The 12,044-nt window shown below is 31.1% G+C and overlaps 1 protein-coding gene across 2 annotated transcripts in view; it reads left to right on the top strand.

Annotated features, from left to right (window-relative positions):
- Positions 1-10,044, top strand: part of LOC143076881 (von Willebrand factor D and EGF domain-containing protein-like) — a 31,634-nt gene extending 21,590 nt beyond the window's left edge. The window contains exons 15-19 of one of the 2 annotated variants that reach the window (XR_012978822.1): positions 216-406; positions 1,831-2,085; positions 2,666-3,462; positions 4,741-4,840; positions 7,715-10,044. Coding sequence is in view for 1 of the 2 variants with exons in the window: in XM_076252769.1 (XP_076108884.1) it covers positions 216-406; positions 1,831-2,085; positions 2,666-3,462; positions 7,715-7,721 (1,250 nt within the window). In the remaining variant the exon portion in view is untranslated. The remainder of the gene's footprint in view (positions 1-215; positions 407-1,830; positions 2,086-2,665; positions 3,463-4,740; positions 4,841-7,714) is intronic. The other variant, XM_076252769.1, reaches the window with a different exon arrangement.
- Positions 10,045-12,044: the final 2,000 nt, after the last annotated feature.

Raw genomic sequence — 12,044 nt, 5'->3', positions numbered from 1 at the left:
TGTTAAATATATATATGACTTTTACGCCAATAATTGATATATATATATATATATATATATATATATATATATATATATATATATATATATATATATTGATTTTGATATATGCATAAACACTTTTTTTCAAACATTTGAACCAATTCGAATTATAACGAATTATTTGAACAGCGTTACTCTACTGTTGCCTTTATCATTTTTAAAACCATTTAAAGGGATATGTGATTGTGATGAGGGATTCGAAGGTGAAGATTGCTCAGTTGACCGCCGGATAGGACCTGAATTATTCGGATTAGTTGAAGAATCATTCTGTGATTTATCAAAAAGGCCATGCTCTTTTATTTCGGTGTTTGGAAATGGTTTTTATGAATCGGACAGAGTAAAATGTCGCATAATGGAAGCACAGGTACATATTTTTTAGAATTTTCAGACACGTTTTGTGTCGTTAAAACCATTGAACTAATTTTATTATTTCATAATTCCTGGTTCCTATCAAACTGCAAATCTTTATACATGATTTAAATAGATACATATTCGGCATTGTTCGAATGTTATTTTAAATAAAGACTTATAACATGTTAACTCCGGATGAAACAAAAAGAAGATTTTCTTTGATAGCCAACGAGTCAATTCTTCACTATAGACCACATGATGTAGAAATAAATTAATATACTGGCGTTAACAACGAAAATACCTCATCATCCTCATGATAAGTCATCAAAGTCCCCGATATAACTAGTAAAACCAAACAATTTACAAGCATTGAAGTTAAGTCGGTCACTGTAAATATAAATTCTTATTAAATCAAACTGTAGCGCCTAAATATATATATATATATAAATATAAAAAAAAAATAGAATCTGAAGCGAAATGATGTATCCTTTATTTATTTGCGTTGAACGTTCTAAACACGAAACCGTCAACTCAAACACGCCCCAACATACAACCAGAACAAGCAAGAGGCCTGTGATGCTCACCGGATATTTTTATTTGTAATTCATGCATGATATAATGCAACCGTTATACTTTTGCTTAAGTTTCAGAGATATAAGTCAAAAACTGTTTTTTTTCTCTATGTTCTTAGTCATTGATGTCTGCCATGTTGGTTGGCAGGCAGAGTCAACGAACACATTTTTAGAACTACATAGCCTAGTGCTTATTGTGGCCAAGTTTGATTAAATTTGACTAATTTCTTTCAGCAGAATATTCCTGTAAAAGATTACAAAAATATAGGAAAATTGTTAAATTTGACTTTAAAGGGTAATAACTCCCTATGAGGTCAATTGACAATATATGTCATGCAGACTTATTTGAAGATTTAACTTTGCTGAATGTTATTGCCGTATGCAGTTTTTTTCTAACTATTATAACATTCAAGATTATAATCAAATGCTGCAAAATTTCCTTAAAATTTACAATTTAGGGGCAGCAACCCAACAAGAGCTGGTATAATAATTTTGAATTTTATAATTGAAAATTTGAAGACAGATAGAAATTAAGCAGATTAACATTTTTACTCATTGTCAATAATTTGTATCTATAATTTAAAAGTAAACAGATGTATCGAGGCTCCATATTATAATTTAAGTAAGCACACGAATATATGATGTGTGAAATCCTACAGTATGAAGTGTATTTTAAAATTTGTTTATTATTTATTATTTTAAATCTTATAGAAAGATACCTTGATGGCTTTTTTTACATTTTCTAACAATTCGTTCCACTTCTTACTTTTAATGTCCACTGATTCGCCGCCTGAAATCATCCATTACATCCATAACATTTCATCTTGTTTAATTCAATTACATTAATGTTGATTAATGTTTGTAGATCGTGCAATATGAAGTAAAACCTAATGTACGCAATGTTACAACTGACGGCTCGTTGATAACTTTTGCTGAAGTAAAATGCCCACTAGAACAAATGGATGTTAGTAAATCACCCAACTTTCCAGTACTCGATGCATACTTGGTGGCAGTCTCCTTTGATGAGATCAAGTATTCAACAGGTTCTCCAATAATAGTGTATGATTCTACGTGCACTATCTGCAAAAACCGAAACGGCACCGTGGACTGTAAAATGAGGGTAAATACTCAAAACAAACAAACGATCAAACTATATATGCTAGCCTATACTCCATTTTTGTAGGACGTTTGTAGTTTGTTTTTTTTTAAGTTAAATATGTGAATTTCAAATGACAACCACCGAAACTGAATTATGTGTTTCTTAATTTATCTCAAATACAACTGCTTTGACCTCTTTTTTATGGCATATTTGTTTTAATCTTTGCTACAACTTTTCTTCCGTGAATCTATTGTTTATCTGTATTCATTCAGTCTTTATTTTCTTCAATTATCATCTGTTACCTATTTTGACATCATTTTGAAAAGAATTACTTAAAGTAAATTATAAAGTCAGAAATAAATGTCAAAAATATCATCCGCAAGATTTAATAGAAACTTTACCAATAAACGCAACTTACTAGTTCATTTAAAGCTACCACATTATAATAAGAATAAGCAGATCCCGTCGTTCATATAAATATCAGTCATTCACCTATTTTATCATACTTTTTTTTCAGACAGGTTTACAAAAATATAATTATAGAAAAGTTTTACTAATATACAGTTGATAATTTTGACAAACAATATTTTTGTGGTTATAGGACGATGTATGCATTGTTGAGAGAAAATGCTACAACCAGGAACATAATATGTGCAAACCGTCAACAACACTCGTACCTAGTAAGCAGACTACCATTTCAGAAATAATATACGAAACCAGTGAGCAGACTACCGACTCAGAAATAATATACGAAACCAGTGAGCAGACTACCAACTCAGAAATACTGTACAAAACCAGTGAACAAACTACAAGATCAGATATTATGTACGAAACAAGTATTCAGACAACCAGTTCGGAAGAACTGTACGAATCCAGTAAGCAGACAACTAGTGTGGCAAAACTGTACGAAACCAGTAAGCAGACAATCATGTCGGAAAAACTCTACGAAACCAGTAAGCAGACAACCAGTTCGGAAGAACTGTACGAACCTAGTAAGCAGACTACCACTACAGAAATACTGTACAAACACAGTAAGCAGACTGCCAGTCCAGATATAACTTACGAAATTAGTAAGCCGACAACCATGTTAGAAAAACCGTACGAACCCAGTGAGCAAACTACCAGTTCAGACATACTTTACGAAACAAGTATAGAGACAACCAGCTCAGACAAACTGTACAAACCAAGTAAGCAAACAATCAGTTCCGAAAAACTGGACGAACCCAATCAGCAGACGTCCAGTTCATATACACTGTACGAACCTAGTAAGGAGACAACCAGTTCAGAAAAACTGTACGAGCACGGTAACCAATCTATCAGTCCAGAAATACTTTATTTAGGTGCTGCAGTTGGTGGACTTGCGATTGTTGTTGTTCCAACGCTCTTGTTAATTAGAAGGTAATATGTCATAGACAAGTTTACAAATGATGAGCACACACGTATCGTAAACCAATGGTAACATAACAACTTGTTTCGTGCACAATTTCTCAATAGTCCGACATACATTTACTACTTCTTATAACTTGTGTAGGTTTCAACATGATGGAAAACACTAACAACAATACTTCTGCATACACTCTTTTTAAAAACATTTTTAATATAATGTCATTATCAATGAAATATAAGGGTAGCAAGTTTATACATAACTAAACATCATTACAAAAGACAAAAAGGGTAGTGGATATTTTTTTCATCAATCTTATATACTTGATTGAAAATTTTGACGTTTGTTACTTAAATATAGCAAGAACCGATACCTTATTCCGGCCTTGTTAGACACTATACTGTATCTTTAAATAGACCTAGTTAGTAATTGTAAGTATTGTAAGTGCTGTAATACGAATTAAAATATACAACATTATCTATCAATTATTTCTGTTGTATTTCATTTTTATTTCTTTTTTATTAATAAGATGAATATGGAATAGTTTTCCATCTGCTTTCAATAAGTAATATTTCTAAAAAAAATGGTCGTTTATAATGAATATATAAATCTTGTATTTGTTTTCTAAAGTATCGCTTTTTTAAATTACAAATCCATATTGTTTTTTTTACATTATGTATAATGTCATTTTAAGTATTGAAATAATTAATATCATTTACCAGTGTACATAAGCTCATCATAGATTCCAAGATTACAACTTAGTATTTGCACCAGACGCAAAATGCCTTGTTTAATTTCCCTGGTTCTCGTTCACTCATGAACTAATTCATATTACTGAGTAGTGATTGTTTTGAATTAGTACATCATTTACATTTGATTATGGTATTTGGGTAAACGATACTAAAGCAACTATAAGTCTGACTTGTATTATTAGATAAGCTTTTCTTCCTTTGTATTATTTTAAGGCTGTTATGTTCTAGCTCTTTTGCTTTATGCAAATAATCATGTTAGCATGTATATATGCTCTCTTGCATGTAAGAATGGATATTCATGAGATAAGTATTTTTCCAAAAAGCAGTATCTAATTTAATCTGATCCTGACCATAAAAAGTAAAGATAAACAAACTAGCAAAGGGAAGTAAATTGTTCTTACCACGCAAATATAAATAGGTATGGAAAAAATAAGAGCTAAACAACAACATATCAAAACATTTACGCATGTTAGAGAAATGCATATTGTTTTAGAAATCCCGTTAAAACTTAAAATGTTCACAGTATATTTTAATATGTAGATGGAGACATGTTGGTACATACAGGCTTTCAAGTAGTATGTAATCTTGATTTTGATAAGAAGATGCAGTTGCTGATGTTAAACATAACAAGTTATAAAAGGTTTGTGAATTAAAAGTATGCGGTATCAACAATTTAGTACAAATTAAACAAAAACTTGGAAAGCCAAACACTTAATGTCTATCAACGCATGGTCCTTTGACTTATGGTGTGGTTGAGTTATTATCACATTGATGAAAATATCATAGGTCTTCTTGTTCATATGAAAGGCTTTTATTAGTTTATCGAAATCTTTTCAAGGCGTATTCATGTGACCTTCAATTTATCCCAGTAGTTAGAGAATGGATAACGCATGCTATGTTTGTTTTGAGTTATTCATAGAAAAAGAATGCCATCATTGAACAATAAAACAGATTGACTGATTCGATCCACAAAATAGCATTCTTATACAGGTAAAAACGATGATTAACATATATTTCTAGTTTAGAATATGAAATTAAACAGACTTTGAAAAATTTCAATGAACGAGTTCGTTTCTTTTTTATCTATATTTATGTTAATATCGCTTATATGACCAACGCAGGTCTCTGGAGGTCATCTCGATAGTTCATTAGATGGCTTCTAGACTAACACATACACAAAACGAAGTAACATATTCTTGCGCTCAAGCCAAGTAAATTTCTAATGTTTGACTTTTTTTATGATATGGATAAATGTTTTACACAGTTAAAAATAAAATTTAAGTCAAATCGGTGAACATGAACTTGACAGTTATTGACGTTTTAAAGCATGTTTCTATGACTTGAACTTTGCCTCTTACTTTTATTATGGGTTGTAATTGCTCATCAGATTCTATTCTGCATACTATATATGCAACTGTTGCCAGTTCGTTTCGTGCCTGTTTCAACTTCTACACGTACTACGTTTTTTTCATTCGAAACTGTGTATGCATTTTTCATTATCAACTGTTTTTCAGAATAATGCATGCATCTAAGAATTGTAGTTTTGTTTTATTTGATATCATACATTTGATTATTCAATTGAAGCACATGTGTCTTTATTAAAAAGTGTTTCCGACGCTAATAGTTTACCGTCAATGCATTTTTTTAGGGTTTTCATATTTCCATTGCTTGTTGTGACTCTGTTTGCTCTATACCTAACGTAACTATCTTTAGCTCGTAATGATCATGTCGTCGTTTTTGCGCTTCAGTGTTTGTAGTGCTTTGATATCATCTTGCTAGCACAGCTTCTCAGTAATTAAATTTGTAACGTGTTTTTCAACAGATTGTAGCTAGTTGAAAATATTGTTACCTTTCAATAATTGCCCATGACAACAGACTTCAGATCGGCAATAGCCTCAAAAGTCCCCATAATAACGGGTATATACAACAAGTCCGTATGTAAAATTTGTATTAAAGTAGAAAAAGAGGGACGAAAGATACCAAAGGGAGAGTCAATCTCATAGATAAAAAAGAAACTGACAACGCCATGGCTAAAAATTAAAAAAAAAGCAAACAGACAAATAAAAGCACAGAAGATACAACACAGAAAACCAAAGACGCACCAAAACGAACCCAAAAACTTGGGGGGGTCTCGGGTGCTCCGGAAGGTTAAGTAAATCCTGTTCCACATAAGGCACTCGTCGCATGCCTTATGTTATTTCAAATCCGGCAGAAAGTCTTATTCGGTAGATCAAATTCGTGAAAAGGAAAGGTTATTGTAGTTACGACATAAGGAACATATCCGTTATTATCTGTGAAACGGTTATTCCATACTCGCTATGGCGTCCGTAACATTTACGAAGGAATGATTTCAACTTCACCATTTGGAACTCTTGGTTAAATAGCTTCCTTGTGAGTAGTAATTCTCTATGAAGGAAGCGATGATAGGAAATACAAGCCCTGGAATATCGTATCAATTAGAAGATATATACTCCGTATGCAGGCGCTGCTGGAATGTTGCTACATAGAAATGAAAAGTTTACAATTGGAAAGTTGAAATCATCTCTTTTGTCGTAAAGTTTTGTTTCAAACATCCCCCATTGTCAATTTCTAGATGTAAGTCAATATATGAGGCAGACTTAGCTGTATCTGTAGTATCCTTTATCTCCAGTTCGATGGGATAGATTCGTTCAACATAGTCACCAAATTTTTCTACTATTAAGTGAGAGAACATCATATATATAGGTAGTTGAACGTAAAGTTCAAGGAGTATGCTAACTTCCTATCTTTCTTCCTAAAAAGTTCCTGTATGGAGTAAGCCTCATAATTATTAAGAAACAAGTCGGCAAGAAGAGGGGTACAGTTTCTGTTGAAAAACAAATTTGTTGTCAATCAAGAAATCAAGCATCTTGATAATGTCAGGTTCAGAGTACAAAGTAGGATTTATCCCTCCCCAAGACAAGATATGTATAGCTACGTTCGCCATTCTTATATATGAAACAAAGTAATACCAACTCTTTCAATATGTCTTTTACTTTAAAATGTGTAAAGTGTAGACAATTCAAATGTTTTAATACTATTGCAAGATGAGATAGTCTTAGAATGTATTGTTTAAGATTTTAAAAGACAATATTTCTGGACAAATTACTTTTTCTTTGTGGACTTACTACTTTTTATTCTTAAAATATACTTACCGTGGGTGACGCCATGATAGGGGCGAACTTTTCTAGTCGTGGATGTGTGTTGGTGCTAAGTATCTATAATCAATTGTGATATAAATCAAAACAGAAAAACAATGAAAAAACATCGAATGCGATAAACAAATATTATCATCAAACACACTATGTTTAAGTTAAGGATTTGGAGTAAACAGAATGGGTCTTCAATCTTAACGATACACCATGACTATTTCTAATAATATTTACTTAAGTTAAACATCCAGCCAAAATATATTTATTTGTATTTTGGTATAGTTATTTTTTTTAAACATTTATATCTCTTTTCATATTGAAATAAAATTCTTTGTTTTTTTCAGGAGGTAAAAAAAGTACAATTATTCCTCAGGAATGCTTTGATTCAATTTGCGATTGTGAACAATTATATTCATTGTACAATTTTGGCTTTGTGTATTTCTATTTATCATCGTTAAAAAAAAAGTAAAATCACAAAAATACTGACCTCAGAGGAAAATCTAATCAGAAAGTCCATAATAATTTGGCAAAATCAAATGACAAAGCACATCAAAAACGAGTGGACAAGAACTGTCATATTCCTGACCTGGCACAGGCATTTTCAAATGTAGAAAATGGAGGATTAAACCTGGTTTTATAGCACTAAACCTCTCCTTTTGATGACCGACGTATCAAATTCCGTTATATCTACAATGATGCGTGAACAAAACAGGCATAATAAATAAAATAGTCAAAATGTGGGTACATCAGTCATCATCGTGTAACAATTTTTAAAGGAACAATTTAACAGAACACAAAATCATATATCTACAAACACTTTCATTGATTCGCGTGTCTGACGTCAGAAAATTTTAAACGTCACATATATTTGTCGTTCAATGTATATACAAAAAATTTAAAAAATTCACATGGGCTATATTAAGTATGTTAGAAGTAATTTCAGAAAAAAAAAACCGTTATTTAAAGTAGTCCAAAAGTTATATAAAATTTATAAGAATCCACAAATAGTTCATTCCACAACGCGATTGAATAATTTTGACGTTTGTGGTTCAACGTATTTTCTAATTCATAATAAAAATGTATCGTAATGACATTCCTTATAATATATAGACGATAAAAATATATATCATTTAAAAGGCCGTTCAGAGTGGACAACTTGTTGTTCTTATGCAATGATGAGTTGTTAACAGTTTAGATAGTATATTCACTTTTTAACAAGAATCATATATTTACTATTATTATCAGGTTTTTTTTTTCACATGTTGGTAAACATTTTTCAGCATTACACTTTTGTAATTTATTCGTGATAAATGTTTTCACAGTCTGATTATATATAAAAGTAATAATTTGCCAATTTTTTTATTTCATAAATTTAACCATATATATCACTCATACAAATCCATATAATACTTAGTTTGCTTTTAAAAATAATTCATCCTTTTGACATAAAGCTTTTTGTTTATATATATATCTTTGTTTTGTAGCTTGTTTGTATTACAAATTTGAATTACTAAGATTAACATTCAAGTATATCTAATAACACCATAGTATTGTCACAACAAGGAACAACTGAATACATATCATGCTGTAGACAATTCATAATACCGAAACATGTGTAAGTTTAATCCACCATTTGGCTCCACAAAAAATTGCGTGAAACAAGTCGGGAATATGACAGTTGTTATCTATTCGATTGATCTGTTTGCACTTGAAGCCATTTAATTACGTGCTTACCGTTCAGAATTTCCCTCGGAGTTCTGTATTTTTGTAACTTTACTTGATATACTTTAATGGCAGCACATCAATAGAAATAATACAGAAGGATTAATAGTGCTACTCAGAAATAATTATTTTTTGCTAGCCCAGAGTGCATGACGAGTTGGGGCTTTGTACAACGTAGTTTTTCATTTTTATTCCATCACTATTATTATTGTAATTATTATTATCCTTTTGATTTAGGGACGACATCAAAAGATCAATGCAAGATAAAAAAAAAAACTTAATTCAAATAGTTTGGGGGTGGGGTGGTTGAACTGCTGCAAGATTTGGTTATCTGACATTGATTTTTACATATATTCATATGGGTCAATCAATTTTTCCCAAACTAAGTTAATAGGAGGGTAGGGGGTCAGTGAAAAAACTATTTGAATTAAGTTTTTTATCCTTCATTGAACTTTTGATGTCGTCCCTTATTACGGACATCATCTTTTGAATAAATTTCAGTATTTTTGTTTTACTTTCTTATACATGCGTATATCAGTATCTGAAATTATATGTATGCGTATAAAAACTACTATGAACTGACAGATTTTAATTAATTACATAATTATTAGACTATTTTTACTGACTTCAGTAGTCAAACATTGTGACAATAGAAGTTATAACAATGTACATCAGTTTAGATTACTAGGAGGGAGCTATACAATCGAGAAAGTAAATGATGTTATTCAAAATGTTATTAAGACAGGCATTCTTATTGACTGTGTGTGTTTTATCCAATGGCGAAAGCCGTACCCGGACCAATAATTGAATGACTCTATGGGATTTTGTATCTTATAAAATATTCTTTTAAACCATCCAACATCTCCTCAGTTGTATGTTTATAAAATTGAAATGTATCTACTGCTTGTTTTTGTATTTAAATGTATGTTATAAAATTAAAACTTTTATTTTTTGCACGTTTTTTGTTTATGATTTTGATAACAGACCACCTCCATTTATTATTGGCAATACAATACTTTAAAATACGTTTTACATAATTAAATAACGAACAAAACCTAACTGCGTTTTTTGTACTCGTCGTTGTACACTCTATCCATCCTCCTAAAACAAGATGGACGAATCTAAGGGGCACTAAATGTAAGGGGTTATGATCGATTATAACAGTAATACTTTCGTCAAGCAATGAAGCATGATTGCTAAAATACCATTTGGAAACTGTTTTTGCAAATAATGTATTTAGTGTTTAATTGTCAGTTTTACTGAAATTACTAAGTCAAACTATCAACGGGATATTATGACAACATATATATCGACGACAAACTGATAATTCCATGGCTAAAAATACGAACATCAACAAAAAGGCATTAACTGTATACAAACCAAATCATAGGAAACAAAGGTTAAGCATCAAAACCTCCACTGACCAGAGGTGAATTTGAGTTTTTTCCAGATGTAATGCAGGTATATAATAATTTATAAAGGAAGATCTACTATAAATCGAATTCAATATATAAAAATACAAGACCTACAACATACTACCATTGTAAACTTCGGAGCGGTCGTATTCAAGGAAGAGGACATGTCCATAAACGTTTACAAGAAATATTGGTTTCGTGCTTAGCATGCTTTACCCGGAATGATAGTTCAATATTAATCGAATTTTACAATCGAAAAAAGAATTGATTGCTGATTAGATTGAAGTTGTAGTCTGAAGCCGTCAATCGGTGTCAATATCGAGTTAATTTAAAATAAAGAGTTGAAACAAAGAGTTACTGGTGTCATCAATTTAACCAAATGTTAAATTTTATAGCGTGTGTACTGTACTTTTCATTTTAGTTATTGAAAAGGTGTTTTATAATTTTCTTCATATCATTAAAAACACTAATCTCCCAGTATTGGTAAACTATCAGAATCTAAAATAACTGAACGGTTACTAGTTCCTTGCAAGGTGACGTATTGGCAATATGCTTTGCGTACAGAAATGTTGGTGTATAAATGAAATGAAGGGATAAGATAAATCCATACAAACTTGTTAAAAGTAGAAAACATTCATTGAAGACCTATTAGTGACCTTCTGCTGTAATCTGTTCTATGGCCGGGTTGTTGTCTCTTTGACACATTCCCCTTTTTCATTCTCAATTGTATTTCAAACTGCATATAGGAAACAATTTACGTCCACTGCATATTCTAATGCAACAACTGTATAGGACACTAAAACAAAACAGAAACTTACAAAAAAGGAGCTGTGTTTACTTATGTTCATTTAAACGACACGAATAAGGCTAGACCAAACATTGCATGCACCGGTTTAAATGGACTTCTGTTTGCTTAATGTGCATCATGCTACTTCTGTGCACATTTGCATTTTTTACCAGATGTTCCCTAAACCGTCAAATAGTTTTGAATAGTATCCCATTCAAATAAATATGATAAAATTATATAAATACAACGGCAAAAAATCTTCATGCATATTCAAGTAGAAGAAAAGGGAAAATCAGACAAACACATATTAACTCTATCGTCGAAAAGTAGATAATTGTTAAATTAAAATACGTTATTTGCCAAATTTGAACTCAAACGTCCTTTGAGTTTTATAATGTTGTAACTAGGATATATAAAGTTATATATGAATTTATGTACTGGGTGGAAAGCTCATGGTTTGCTGACTTGTATATTTGATAAAGGACCATCAAAAATATCATTTTCTAGGCTCTTCGTTTTTGGAAATTAATGTGTTTTGCACTTGTCGTTCAACTTCATAGTTATCTCAAAGTATACACAATTTTATGATTTTACACACACAACACGGTTAATACGCTGCTTGTGTATCAAACTGGTTATAAGTGGTTTATTAGACAATAATAAAAAACGACAATTCTACTTTGTGTCGAAAATGTACATGAAAGATTCATCATCATGATTATGTACAGGTACATCTGTTCTTATAAACAC

The sequence above is a fragment of the Mytilus galloprovincialis genome, chromosome 5 (genome assembly GCF_965363235.1).
Source record: "Mytilus galloprovincialis chromosome 5, xbMytGall1.hap1.1, whole genome shotgun sequence".
In the NCBI taxonomy this organism is placed as follows: domain Eukaryota; kingdom Metazoa; phylum Mollusca; class Bivalvia; order Mytilida; family Mytilidae; genus Mytilus; species Mytilus galloprovincialis.
This window is presented reverse-complemented; position numbering and strand designations above follow the sequence as displayed.